The following is a 15,480-nucleotide window of genomic DNA, read 5'->3' on the forward strand; positions in this document are numbered from 1 at the left end:
ATCTAGATCTCTCCTGAGAGACACAGCCAGAATACAGCAAATACAGAGCCGAATGCCAGCAGCAAACCACTGAACTGAGAACAGGACCCCCGTTGAAGGAATCAGAGAAAGAACTGGACGAGCTTGAAGGGGCTCGAGACCCCAAATGAACAAAAATGCCACGCACCCAGACCTTCCAGGGACTAAGCCACTACCCAAAGACTATACATGGACTGACCCTGGACTCTGACCTAGTATGATCACCAATGTAAGGGGAAGCCCTGGGTCCTGCTGAGACTTAACCTGCAGTGAACGTGATTGTTGGGGGGAGGGCGGCAATGGGAGGATGGTGGGGAGGGGAAGGGATTAGTGTGTTCTTTGCCCGGAAACCTGGAAAGGGAATAACATTCTAAATGGAAATAAGAAATACACAAGTTTATAAAAAATGTAAATAAGAAATACTCAAGTTAATAAAGATGAAGAAAAAAAAAGAGAGAGGAGAGAAGAGCAAAGAGAGTACAGAGTAAGTTCTATGACAGCCATGAGTTTACAGAGAAACTGTTTTGGGAAAGAAAAAAAAAAGGAAAGAGAAAGAGAGAAAGAAAAAGAAAGAAGGGAGGGAGGGAGGGAGGTAGGAAGGGAGGGAAGGAAGAAAGGAAAAAAATAGGTATTTGAATGTACAAAAATTATGATTCTAAACTAGCAATGAGATGTATGATGATATTATAAAATATGATAGTCAGTTTGGAAAATAATTTTTATGTACGTATATATAGTATACATGTATATAGTAAGAAGATGTATGCAATCCACATAAATTAGTTTGCTGGTGTGTATGGAGGACAAAAGTTGTCTTTGGATGTCTTTTTCATCCCTCCACTTTATTTACTGAGGCAGGTTCTCAGGCTAAGCCTGGAGCTCTAAGATTTGGCTAGTCTATCTAACCAGTTTGTCAAGGGTCCCACACACCTGCCTCCTCAGTATTAGGTAGGCCATCATACTCATTGTCTTCTGCCTGGCTCATGAACTTGGTCCCCACATTTATGGGACAAAAACTTCATTCACATAGCCATCTCCCCAGGGACAGATTTATGTTTAAAATGAAGGCAATGGATACTTACTCAGTGAGTTAGCTTCAGCATGTTTACCCAATATACATCATAACGCATAGTCATATGAATACAAAGATAGACTCAGATTAGTTTCTAAAATTAAGAAGTGAGAAGAGGCGAGGTGCTCCTTGGTAAGTAAATGTATAAGCAGTGTGATGCACACTGTGGATAGAATACTAATTAATAACTATTAATTAAATATAAATAGATCTGTATAACGTAACCAAGCGGTAAGAATATTATGCTGAATAAATGAAAACAGATGCAAAATAATAGCACCATGACCTTTCATTCATAGAAAATGATGCAGCTAATAGTCTAGTACAGAGGACTGACCAGATGTTTCCGGGTAATGGATAGATGGAAGGATTCACTGCAAAGGAAGGAGGGAGTTTTGTAAATGATGAAAATGTTTTATGTATTAGTTTTGGTAGCAGTCACATGGGAATAGGCAGTTGTAAAAAAAAAAAAAAAAAAGAAATGTTTTGACCACACAATTAAAATGAGCACATTATAAATCTAATGAGCAAATGTCACTCACAGCAATAAAATGCTTTATCTTTTCCCATTAGAAACAAAAAGCTTACAGCCATAATTAACATGTTCTTTGAGAGCTTGCTTGGAAAGGAGAAAGGAAACCATATTTCCGAAGATCTCTTGCATCCATTTCCACTGCAGATGTAGAGCACTTTGCAAGGCAGGATATGTGCTTTTCTGTCTCTGTCTCTGTCTGTGTCTGTGTCTCTGTCTCTCTCCATCTCTCTCTGTATTTCTCTCATTTAAAGACAGGGCATTCTCAATGTACATTAGTCAGCTTTTGAATTTACAGAGCTCTGTCTGCTTCCATTTCCTGAGTACTTGGATCAAAGGCTTATGCAATTATACCAAGTTTGATTCTCCTTTTAAAAGAGAAATTGATCTTACTGTTTTCCAATAGACCAAGTTCTAAGTCCCTTCCAGTAATGTGTTTGAAACAGCTTCTTTGGGAAACAGTGTTTCCTAATGCTGTCATAAGAACACTGAGAAGTGACACGACAGTGTCACTTCTAGAACGAACATGTCTTGAAACTGAAGACCAAGAGTTTTGATTTTCATTGAGTACAGGATTGTGGACAAGGTGACAGCTGGCAGATTTAGTTATTGGCAAGTGATGGCTACTAAAAGAAAGAGTCCGTTTTCTTCAGAGACATGGCTCCTGAGAGGCTACATATCTCCAGTAGATGGCCCTATATCCATGCACATATGGTCATCCCTAAGTAGACTGAGTGGGTTGAAATAAAAGAGCACAAAAAGTTTGGAGGAAAAGGTGGCCTGCAGTGGCAAGGGGAAGGGGCAGGGGACAGGAGGTAGTTGGCAGGTAGGCGAGAAATTGTTAAGGAGGAAAGGGGGGATTATTTAATCAAAACAAATTATATGTATGTATAAAATTCTCAAAAAATAAAAACAAATTCAAAAAGCTAGCTTCCAAGCCCTTCGTTATCCTTAGGCCTCAAACAAATTTCTTCTATGTTTTGTTGGCCTTTCATAAATGAAGAGCTTGGCAGACAGCTTGCCCTTTCTCTGGGTCATTCCAAACCCAGGTGACATTCTTCAAAAGTCTGTCCCACATGCCTTGCCTTCAAGGGAGGAGGGAATGCTTTGATTTATATCATTTGTTTCTTATAGCTTTTTATAACAGAGACAAAATATTCATGAGCTTTCTAACAAGAGACAGTTTGATGTTTTGGAAAACGTGTCTATAATGATATATTTTATGTCTTGTATATACATTAATTCAGATGTATAGGACAATATGTTCCAAGTCAGTTGCCTTTCCCAAGTTTGGCAGCTCTAAGCTAATTTCCATTTACAGATGCTCTAGTGAACCTGCTTATTGTCATGAACACATGCATGACAGAAACAGAAGCAGATATTTTTACATTCACTTTACAGTATGTGCTTGTGACAGTGTTTTGGGCTTGGAAATACTTGTCGAAACTTTGCGAATTCATGTCAAGTTTCTTTACACATATTATCAAATGTCATTTCAGAATATCTGTAAACTCTATAAAAATACTTTGTCTTGTTATATACTCTTCAGATGTATATTCAATGTTTGTAAAACTTCTGACATTGCTGTATTTATGTGTGTATATACACACACACATAATTAGACTTCATATTATCTCTTGGCATTTTTATGTGTATTAATTTTAATGATTGATGGCCATATGTCTGCCAAGGACCTAAAATTTTTCATTTTTCTATCAACACTTAGGCTATTTTCTTTTTAAATCATTTTTATGGTATATGGTATTTGCTTCTCAGCTTTAGTTATTTATGGATAAATTTGTTTTTATGTAGTCTGATTTATTGATTGTTTATCTCAAGAGACCACAAGGTCCTTTTAGTTCACTAGGCTCAAATCAGTATAAACACCAAAATTCATTTATATATTGCAATTTTAACAGAATTTTATACATTAGTCCTGGGGCTCGTCTTGTAGACTTTATTGAGCTGTCATAATAATAACAAATTAAATGTTTCTTTATATGGCTGAGATTTACAGTTGAATAATTGCAAGTAATTATAGCAGATATAAATCTGTTATAATTAGTTGATCAAAGTAACTTTTTCAGATATTGAGTACAGAGTTGAATGCTTACTTAAAATCCTTATCCAATGTAAAGTGGTTGTTGAGTAAGACTGGAGGGCACAAGGTTGGTCAGAGTATGCACAGAAAATGTATTATGATTCCTTACTTGTTGTGTCTGGAGTTTAAATAGGAATCAGAATGGAAGGTTTTTGAACAGATACAGTGAAATGTCAGGCATCCCTTGAGCTGTAGTAAAGGATACATTTTAAGATTCACTGTTTGACAAGTTGACAGAGGAGTTAACATGTCATTACAATGTTCTGTACCTCACTAGGTCACAGGCAGACAGCTAACCTTCCATTCTGGGATTTCTTTTGACTAGAAGGAAAATTCAAACTCTCAGATACTCCTAGCTAGTGACAAGGCTATACTGGTCTTAAAGGACCATTGCTCCATTTTGGATATGTTTCACTGACTACAAGAATACTAGGATACCCATTGGATTTTCAAAGATTTTAAGTCATAGTAACAACTAGATAATGAAGTAAAAATATATTTACATAAAATCAGGAAAAAATGGTGTTACTATATTTACCTGAATTTAGAAAAACAGAATTTAACTAGTTGTATATATGGAAGGGCTTGCTACCTCTGAAGATAATTTTCTGTAATATTTTCATGGAGACACACACTCAGAAGTAAGATACTTTGAATGATGTACAATAAATGGAAAAGGTAAAACATTGCAGAACTATTGGACCATTTGTCAGAATTCTTCAAAGAAAAGAGTTATAAATTCTGTGGATCTGGGCAGTTTTGGTAGAGTGGAAAAGAAAAACGATAGATGAAGATGTCAGAAAGCAAAAGCCAAGAAGGACCAGTACAGACGTCAGTAAAATGTAGTTCTAGCAACTCCAGAGTTGTGTTCAAGTGCTGGTGTTGGCTTTGTCTTCCTAAAGAGCATTGCAAGAGGAGAAACAAAGTTGAAAAGGATGAGAGATTTTCTTTCTATTAAATCATGGTCAGTGATGTTGGAAATGTGAAAAATTTCATTCTTTTTCACTGACTCCCTATAGGAGCCCTAAGAATTCATCAGCTGTTCTTTTCTTGCTTTGGTGAATGCAAAGTATCCAACTTTGCTGAAAAATAAAGTTCAGTATTGTTTCTCTAGAGCAGTGATTCTCAACCTTCCTCATGCTGTGACACTTTAATACAGTTCCTCGTGTTGTAGTGATCTGCAACCGTAGAATTATTTTCATTGCTACTGCTGCTTTATAACTAATTTTGCTACTGTTGTGAATCATAATGGAAGTGTCTGATTTTCATGATGTCTGATCTGAGACCCTTGTGGAAAAAGGGTTATTCAATCCCCCACAGGGTTGCAATCTATTGGTTAAGAACAACTAACTGCCTTGGGCTGGAGTCATGACTAGGTGGTTAGGAGCACTGACTGCTCTTCCAGAGGTCCTGAGTTCAAATCCCAGCAACCACATGGTGACTCACAATCATCTGTAATGGGATCTTCTGGTGTGTCTGAAGAGAGCATAGATAAAATAAATAAATCTTTAGAAAAAGGCCTTAGAATAAATATACTTGGGGTGCATTGGTATTTCATGTTTTAAATTTTGTACTGAGGATATTTGGAAAAAATATACCACTACATGCCAGAGACTAGGCTTGGACAGAGACCAAATCTCTTTTCTTACAAGTCTATGCAAAGTTTGGCATCTGACCAGTAAATATTATAGGAAAACCAGATGATAAAAAAGATGGCAAAGCAACTCTTGATTACTAAAGGATCCTCTGGCCATAAATGTGTGGAGCTATCAGAGAACATCGAGCAACCTCACTGAGTTTATGTCATTGGCCAGGAGTGAGCATCTGTGTAGGCAAAGATGAGCTATTAGAAAATTACAATTAGAAAATTGCAGTGGAAAACTCAGAGCAACTCATGAAGACCCTTCCATTAAAAACCAAAGCTTTAAAGATATGACAGTTAACCAAAACTGGTGTCAGCAGCCTTATCTTGTTGAAATTATGTTCTGATCATAGTGAGGAATAGAATTATAAAAGAGGAAATCAAGACGATAATCCTGTCAGGGGCTTTTTAAAGTTCTGAAGCAACAGAGAGGAACAGCAGAAAGAGTGAATATTACAGATTATAGGGACAACAGTAATAACAAAAAGGTGCAAACATGTGGAAGTGATTGCCAGTGCATGCTAAGCTTCAGTCATGAATTCTTAAACTTCAGAAGACTTATGTGGAGTCAGTTAAGTTTAGATTTAGGTTTCCCAGAGCAGATGGCTCTCACAATACTGGCAATTCCCACATTCCTGTCCATGGTGGAGGTATATAAATCCAGGAATCCTTATTGGTATGTTTTAGAGGAAAGACAGACCATGTAAGATCTCATTAGAGTTATAAGAAGTGGTGCACATAGGTTTCCCTTTTTGGGATACCCTTTTGCAACATCAGACCTTATGTTGTTTTGATTTCTTGGAGAATCATCTTGCTGTATAATTGCCAGCAGCCTGGAATTCTCTCTTTATCTTTCGCTTATCTTGAGCTTGTGATTCTCTGCCTCTCCTTCCGTACTCCAGGGCTGGGCATACAGACATGTGCCACCACATCTAGCCCTGAAGTTGCCCTTGATTTTAATAAGGTGTCATTTATGAAGACAAGTTCTAGCCTTAAGGTCTGGATGTAGGGGTCACTAATATATATATCACTAGTGACTAATATATGTCATTAGGTTGATAATAGCCTCACTGGAATCATTGGAATCTGGATCATCCCTAAAGTCTGTATATGAACTGATATTGTGCACAATGGGGCTATTCAGAAAGAAAAAGTAAGATGGGGATAGAAATGGTGGATCTCAAAGACTATACATGGACTGACTCTGGACTCTAACTGCATAGGTAGCAATGAATAGCCTAGTAGGGGCACCAGTGGAAGGGCAAGCCCTTGGCCCTGCAAAGGCTGGACCCCCAGTGAACAGGATTGTTGGGGGAAGAGCAGTAATGGGGGTAGGATGGGGAGGGGAACATCCACATAGAAGGGGAGGGGGTGGGGCTAGGGGATCTTGGCCTGGAAACCAGGATAGGGAATAACATTTGAAATGTAAATAAGAAATACCCAATTTAATAAAGATGGAGAAAAAAAGAAAAGGAAAAAATAATAAAATAATATACAATAATATAATAATATAGAAAATAATAAACATTGTTAAAAACATTAGTTTGTAATAGCTGGTATAGCTTGACCTTCCTACCAATGACTCTGTCCTATCATCTTCAAGTTTTGTTAAGCAACTTGTTTCTGTTTATCTGTGCATGTTTTTTTTTGTTGTTGTTGTTGTTGTTGTTTCTTTTCTTTTTTTCGGAGCTGGGGACCAAACTCAGGGCCTTGTGCTTGCTAAGCAAGCGCTCTACCACTGAGCTAAATCTCCAACCCCTGTGCATGTTTATATGACATTTATATACTTTTTTTATTGTGAATAAATATGTATGTATATTTTCCATTAAAAAAATGGTGGGTCTTGAAGAATGGAAATCTGAAAAGGCAAATATGTTTGTTTGTTTTGTTTCTTCCCCACTTTTTAAAAGCAATGGGATTGACAATTACAAAATATTTTCATTAGCCTGGAATATATTTAAAGACACTGGAGATGTTTGGCACAGTAGTTTTCATTGAATTATTTAGAGATGAAATTGAGGACCTAGGGGATTGGTAGAGGGTGACTGAATTGATAGAGCTTCTTCCTCTGTGCTATGTGACCTTAACAGACAACTGAGGGAGGAAAGGAGTCACACCTTGTAGGGTGGAAGGTAAAAGAAAGTTGATCTTTTCTTATAATGTGTGAGACAAGATCACATACATGTGGATTTTACGTTAATCCATATTGAAAATGCTTTTTTAAAAAGCAAATTTTTAATATGCAATGCTTTCTCAAACTTCACAGAACACTATACATCCACGGGTACACCAAGTTGGATTTCACAGTCTGGCGTAATGCAATTGAAAAAGCAGCAGGTACAGATGGTAACACATTACAAGATCAGCAGCTCTGCAAGAATGACGTCCCCATTATTGTGAACAGCTGCATAGCATTTGTTACACAGTATGGTAAGTATCACAGGATGTTTATTCAACTTCTTGAACTTCGCATAACACTCTTAGAGCTTCTAAGCGGTACTTCCATGGGAAGGAATTAGTCCCTTTCCCTTTGAAAATACACCACTGACACCTCCAAGCTCGGCCACTGCTCAGCTGTCCCACCCCTTTCTCCAGCAACACTTTTAAACTGGTAATACTCTCCCAACCATTACCTTGGTCCTCATGCCCACGAATAATATGTAACCCATTAAATAAAATAGTATGAGATGTCCCTAGAAATAGTAAAGACTGTTTTTAGGGATAAAAATTCTAGAACAAAGCCAAGAGCAGCTCACCATGCTTAAGTGTGGTTTTTAGAAATAGTGAACTTTGTAGCAATATGCAAAATGATGTGTTTTCTGTTGGCAAGCTCAGAATGTGTGTGTGTGTATTTCATTCATCATACTATTGGTCAGAAGTTTACATCAACTGTGGTCTTTCATTTTAATGATTGGGCTATTTGCTACAGATAAGTGTATGAGCAATTTGCAAACAGAAAGAATTGGATCTGTATCTGGGTTGTCAAGTCCCTTTTAATCCTGTGTGATAGCATGGGTTTTATAACTTTACTTAGAAAATAACCTTTATCTTCATATTTATTTCCAAATTACGGTGAATCCTGAAATTCATTCTTTAGTTGTATATATCATTCAAATTTCTAAACGATAAAACTTTCCATTTATTGTATGTATATATTTGTGTGTGTGTGTTTGTGTGTATATATGTATGTATGTATGCATATATGAATGTATGGGGTTCTGGGTTCACATCCAGGGCTTTACTGTAATCTCTATTACTTGTTCATGTATACCTTGACCTGTATTTGAATATATGTAGATTGTTGTCTGTACGAGGTTGGGTGAGATATAATTAGTCAGATAAGGCTAGAGCCTGTGATTGGGCAGTGGAAAAAGAAGGCGGGGCGGGAAGTTTTACAGAGAGAGAAAGGGAACAGACAAGAGACAAGACTAGACAAGAGTGAGAAGGATAGAGAAGGATGGAAGAAAAAGATAAACCAGGTCCACGTGGCCTGAAATAACCATAGGTAGCTATGGATATCATTGAAGAACAGTAAAATAATATAGGGCACATTTGTCCAATCTAGGTGGGCAGTTTGTATATATATCAATTGAGTTTTGAGTTTTTTTGTGTGGGAATTTTGGGGGTTAAGAATTTACTGTTATAAATCTGACTGATAAATTAGAATTTTCTGGAGTTTTCTTTATACGAGGCTCAGGGTTTAGAGCCAGTCTTGGCAGACCAGCTGCCGGAGACCTGTGACCAGAAGCGTGAGAGGTTCAGTGGTAGGTTAACTGAGAGAACCTGGAAAGACCATGGTGTATAGCTCCCAATAGGGTAGGGGAGATGGCATTACCAGTGTGTATCTGGCCATAGCAAATATTGCTTTTTTTAATGAATACACACTACAAATATATTGTGTTTTTAACTATTTAAATGATGAGTAAATACCATTTATATAAGATAAATCTGGAAGAAATAAAGTGATAGACCTAGTATTTCTGAAGTTGTATTAATATTTTTTCTCTTAATATTATAGGTATTTGGGGTGTTTTAACTAGAAAAGAAGACATACATTGTTAGAAAGGCATAGTCATATTGCATTGTTTCTTAGGAAACATGCAGCTAGAGTGAGCAGTTCATTTGGAATATGTGAATATTCTGTGCATAAAGCTAATGACATAGTTAACCATATGGCAGAAATAAGTAATTTGATGTAAAGTTGGTTTTGGAAGTTAGTATGTGGATGTAAGTTCTTTGGGCAAGAGTGTCATCTTAAGTATTTTACTTCAAATATAATTCAGTCCTAGTTTTTCAGTATATACTGTGTTTGTGCTGAATGTATACTGAGCTCTTTCACATAACTGTATGTGCAAACCTTACCATGGGACTTTCTTGGTGACTGTAATATATGCACAGGTCTCTTATCAGCTTCCCTGTTTAATCGAGCACTAGAAATGGTTGTCCTTAAGTACTGTGCTCATCCACTTTAGCTTGGCTGCATTTCGCAGGGATATGTGAATATACATGCAGTATTAGGAAGGGCATAAACTCACAGGGAACTTTCGTATCATGTTAGCTTCATAGTAGCATAGCATCTTTATAAGCTGACAAGTAATTAAAATAGCATGAGGAGTTCCAGTGTAACCAATTGAAATGTTTCTCTGGAGCAATCACAATTTTCCTTTTGGTGTATATTTGAATTTAAAATTATTAAGCACCAGATTGTTTCAGCTGTATCTCATATATTTTCACTTTATAACTAACACAAAGTGTATTAATGTCTGCCTCAAAGTAAAGAAGCCAATGAAAGATTATTAATGTTTTTTAGCAGAATATGGGGTAAAACCTTTATGTTATACTCATTAACATAAAGATTTAATAGGAACTTGGGTACTGCAGAGCTCACAGGATGCAAATGCTTGCTTCGAAGTCTCTATAGTAGCAATTATTTTTTAATATCTTAGCATCTGTATTAAAATGTAAAGGCCAATTTTCTGTGTTATTCATGTTGATGTTTTGAACTTTACCAAGTTATTATGAACATAATCCTTAAGTAAAGTATAGTAATTAATTCTTAGAGGATTCTTTTCAATTTATATAAAGTTATATTGTGTACTTTTAAGTATGTGTGTGTGTGTGTGTGTGTGTGTCTCTGTGTGTCTGTGTGTGTGTGTGCACGTACTTACAGGTGCACATGTGTGTACAATTGTGCCATAGCATGTGTATATAAGTCAGAGGACAGTTTTTTGGGATTCAGTTCCCTTCTGTCTTATGGGCTGTTAAGTTCAAATTGAAGCTTATAAGCTTAAGAGCAAGAAGCTTTACTCACTGTACCATCTTTCCCACTCAACTCTTAGAATTTCATTCGGTCTGCTATAGCCACTTAAGTATCAGATATTAGAAATACCTTCAGTGAGGAATATTGTCTGTCGCGCCCAACTCTTCCGGAAAGGAAGACGCAACACCGTCGGATTCTTTTTAACAGCCTTTATTGCAGGACCACCTCATTTGCTGATACGGGGACCTCAAGCAGCAAGAGCGCTCGCCTTATATAGACAGCAGGCAGAGGCTATGCTAATTGTCCTTCAGGGATTGGTGGAGCAGGAATCACCTCATTAGCATGGTACTGCTCCCTCATTAGCATATTACCAGCCAACTGATGCCAGGTGCAAAGCTTGTGCATGCGCAGTGCCGTTGTTCACCACAGGAGGGCGGCCTACAATTGTCTCTCCCAGGCACACAGTTAAAATTAATTTATACAATTTATTTATCTTTTCAGTAAGTAGTTCTTCACCCAATGCCTTTTGATTTTTCTCATGCACTGTTACCTGATACATATAAAAAGAAGACAAGACTTAATCCTTGCCTTCTCGTCTTCTAGGGCCTCATAACTTTATGGTTGAGAAGCCAACACATGGACAGGTTATTACATCTTAGCATGTAAGATTCTGTAGAGAGAGGCTCATTGTTCTAAACTGGGCAAAGCAGTTTACTCCAGAGTAGAGGGTGTAATAGACAGCTTTGTGGTTGTTTGTTTAGGAAAGTGTGTGTGTCTTTAGTTCACTGTGCCCAAAGTATAGAATGCAAAGATAGGACCTACACAAAAGACAGGAGGTTGGGCCAGCTGCAGTAAATTTTTAATACATCTTTATAAAATTGGTTAAGTTTTCCCTACAGGTATTAAGAAAGATGCATATAGAATTTTTTTTAGGCCTTTCACAATAAGATTTACAGGCCTATATGTTTTGTCACTTCATTGACATTGCATGGACAAATTGGACCTGTATAATAATATAAGGTAATAAGGAAGTCCAAGGCACAGTTGATAGCACGTAAACAGAAAGAAGACTGACTTTTTGTCATAATTTTAATGAAGTGAGTTGCAAAGATTCTGACTTGGCCTAAAGTAAGGAGAAAGTAATTAGTCTATTGAGATTGAGGAGCAGAATTTTAAAATATGATTAGAAGGTAAGCTGATGAAAGAAGGAAAAAAAGCAATTCATCCCCATTCTTATGATGTCCTGTAAGGCTGTGTCTGCCATATGTATGTGTCCATGAATCGAAGTTTAAGAATTAAAACCCAGGTAAAAACAGGAACATTGTATAAGGAATGGGAAGGGTAGATAGATTCATCCTGGGAATTTTCTAATAGGGCAAAAAGAAAATTGAAGTGGGGTTGGAAAAAGAACATAAATAGAATACTGGGAAGCTATTAGAAGGGAGAAAATGGAACTTGAGGGTATGATACCATAAAAACCTGAAGATTAACGGAATATCAAATGCTGTGAGCAACTGTCAATACCCAAAACTGATAGACATCTAGATAACACTACTGATATGCCTAATGACAGTGCTCCAAACCCAGAAGCAAGATTTCCAAGAGAGACTGTGTAGTGATGTAAGGACATTGAAAAGGGACAGTGAATTCTGCTTGATTTCACAAGGCTAAAAATCTGCAGAGGAACAACAGGATGTGTCTGTCTACATCAGCATGGTCATCAGTGTTCCCAGCATTCTGTTACTTATTGATGCTTTGACTTATTTGGGGTGTCTGATGAGTCAGGGAGTTGCAAATATCAGGGAAAGGGATAGGTTGACAGAGCAGAAAATAATGGATAAATATGTGGTGAGAATATGAGCAAGTTTATACTAATTTTATATCATTGTGTCCAATTGTAGAAAAGCTTGTTTTCTGAGAAAAAAATTTCCCTTGAGGTAAAAATGCATTTGAAAATGTTAGTATGGAGAACTAGAGAGAGACCTGAGGAATGTTGACTGAGGATGGGTTGACTTATTCATTAGGTTCCCATTTAAATCAGATTTGAGGAGTGCATGGTCTTTAACCTCATGGCCAATGACTTATTTTGTTTCTGATCCCACAGAAGAATCTGTTCTGTTCCTAAGATATCAGAGTAGATTGTTCCTGTGGATACCACTCATGTAACTTTCTATTTTTTGTCTTATCACAGGATTGGGATGCAAATACATTTATCAAAAGGATGGTGATCCTTTGTCTATAAGTGAACTCCTGGAGAGTTTCAAGAAAGATGCAAGGAGTGTTAAGTTGCGAGTTGGAAAACATCAACTTGAAGATGTGACAGGCGTGCTGAAGAGTTTTCTGTCTGACATTGATGATGCTCTCCTCACCAAGGAGCTCTATCCCTACTGGGTCTCCGCATTAGGTAATATCCTTGGTCCAGATTATTATGCCAGCCTTCTAATTTAACACTTAGGATTTTCTTTCAGTCTTTGATCATCTCAAAATTATTGCATGACTCTTATTTGTGTTGTTGCTTACCCTAACTCATATTAATATAACTGAAAAAATATATTAATTTTCTAAGGAATTCCATTTAATAAGGTAAAGTATTACATCATATGGAAACACAGGGAATAAAATTATTAATAGAACAATTATTTATTAAAGTCTTTATTAGATGATATTATTTTATTAAAAAGTGTTTATGTGTGTTTATTAAAACTAGATCCTTTGCTGATGCATCACTAGAACAGTTTAATATTTTTACCCTTTATTGTTTTATATCTATTATTCCACACTTGTTAGATATATAAACATTCTTATATCTTTAGTAAGCTACTAACATTTCTCATATCTAAAGTGTTTTCAAATGCCTATTTTCAATCTCTATATTTTCAGTTTTTAATTTTTAGCTTTCTATATACCATAATAATATATTTCTTATTTATAAAATAAGTTATGAAAGGATTTTGGAAAAAGGTTCTTGAATTTGATATATGTTTAATCTTAAACTGAATTAATATTTTGGAAGGCAGTTTTAAGTTTTTCTTTAATACCTCTGAATAATATAAGTAAGAAGAGAATAGAATTGTCACTAAAAAAAATAGTGTTTTGAAATTTAATCTCTAATTCAAAAGCTAGCCTTTGGTTTCCTTTCAGATATTTCTCTAAGCAACAGGTTAAGTGTAATTCCCAAGGACAATATAACTTTCTGGGTTGTAAACTATTTCATTAGATAATTTGTCTCCATGAGGCCAGTTTCCTGACAATACTAATTTTAAAGACAACTTAATATGACTTTCTGAAATTCTATGTAATTTATGAATAAGTAAAATTTGTCTGCATGTAAAATTATTCATCAAAAAGTAGACAACCAGTAACTTTCTGCTAAAATTGTTAAATAAAGAGAAGTCTGCTGTCAGTAGACCAGAAAGAGGTGCTTAGCAAAAATTCCTGTTTTAGAAAGTAAAGTTTTATTTTTCATTTGGGGGGATGAGTTATTTGAAAATTTGGGGGAATACCTTTTTTTTAAAATTTTTTATTAGATATTTCTTTACTTACATTTCAAATGTTATTCCCCTTCCCGGTTTCCTGTCCATAAGCCCCCATTCCCTCCCTCCTCCCCAATACGGGTATTCCCCCTGTACATCCCCCTTATTTCCCCCTCCATATTCTCCTGCACTGGGGTCCAACCTTGGCAGGACCAAGGGCTTCCCCTTTCCCTGGTGCACCAATAAGGCTATTCTTTGCTATATATGCAGTTGGAGCCCTGTAGTGCTTTAATCCCTGGAAGCTCTGGTTGGTTGGCATTGTTGTTTTTATGGGGTTGCAAGCTTCTTCAACTCTTTCAATATTTCCTCTAATTCCCCCCAAGGGGGTTCTATTCTGAGTTCGGTGGTTTGCTACTAGCATTGACCTCTGTATTGGACATACTCTGGATGTGTCTCTCAGGAGAGATCTGTATTCGGTCCCTTTCAGCATGCAATATCTAGCTTCATCAATCTTATCTAGTTTTGGTGGCTGTACACCATTTAAAGGCCTGTAGGTCTTTTACTTATAGACCCAATATGCCCTCTTAACCATTTCTGAATATGTACTGTTGGATCTCACTGTGAACCATGATTTTGGGTGACCTGATAGGAAAAGTCCCTAATGTCTTCCTCAGTTGAAGCTAAGAAAAATTTTAAATTATATTTGTTCATTTGTTTGTTTGTTTATAGCCTAAATGTTGCTCCTCTCCAAGTCCTCCCTCACAATGTACCTCCCCTCTTTCCCTCTTCCCTTCACCTCTGAGAGGACAGCCCCTCCTGGCCAGATCCCCCTACCCTGGTTCATCAAGTCTCCCAACTGAGGACAGAGCTGACAGTCCTCTGCTGCATATATGCTAGGGTTCTCAGCTAAGTTGGGAGAAGTTTGACTGGAGCTAAGAATTTTTGTAGTGGTGCCAACTTCTAAAACTTGAAAGGCAGAGGCAGGAAGATCTCTGTGTGTAAAGCCAGCCTGATCTACAGAGAGTGTTCCAGGATAGCTGGGGCTGTTACACAGAGACACACTGTCTTGAACTAGTCCCCCTACCCCCCAAAAAAGTTAGATAAAAAAATTGATTTTGCCAGGCAGTGGTGGCATATACCTCTCATTCCAATGTTCTGGAGACAGAGGAAGATAGATTTTTTTTTACTTCAAAGCTTTTTCTTTTCGCATTTTTATTGGATATTTCAAATGTTATCCCCTTTCCCAATCCCCTATCTTCTATCCCCCACTTCCCCTGCTTCTATAAGGATGCTCTTCTGCCACCTACCCACTCCCACCTCCCCAGCCTGGCATTCCCCTACACTGGGGAAAAAAGCCTTCACAGGACGAAGGGCTTCTCCTC

At 37.0% G+C, this 15,480-nt stretch overlaps 1 protein-coding gene across 8 annotated transcripts in view; it reads left to right on the forward strand.

The window, feature by feature from the left end:
- Arap2 (ArfGAP with RhoGAP domain, ankyrin repeat and PH domain 2) overlaps positions 1-15,480 on the forward strand; it is a 197,491-nt gene that overhangs the window by 128,732 nt on the left and 53,279 nt on the right. For all 8 annotated transcript variants that reach the window (XR_015636604.1, XR_015636605.1, XR_015636606.1 and 5 more), the window contains 2 exon segments: positions 7,632-7,795; positions 12,817-13,029. Coding sequence is in view for 5 of the 8 variants with exons in the window: in XM_087583090.1 (XP_087439216.1) it covers positions 7,632-7,795; positions 12,817-13,029 (377 nt within the window). In the remaining 3 variants the exon portion in view is untranslated.

Source organism: Rattus norvegicus, chromosome 14 (genome assembly GCF_021556685.1).
Source record: "Rattus norvegicus strain SHRSP/BbbUtx chromosome 14, alternate assembly SHRSP_T2T, whole genome shotgun sequence".
Lineage (NCBI taxonomy): Eukaryota > Metazoa > Chordata > Mammalia > Rodentia > Muridae > Rattus > Rattus norvegicus.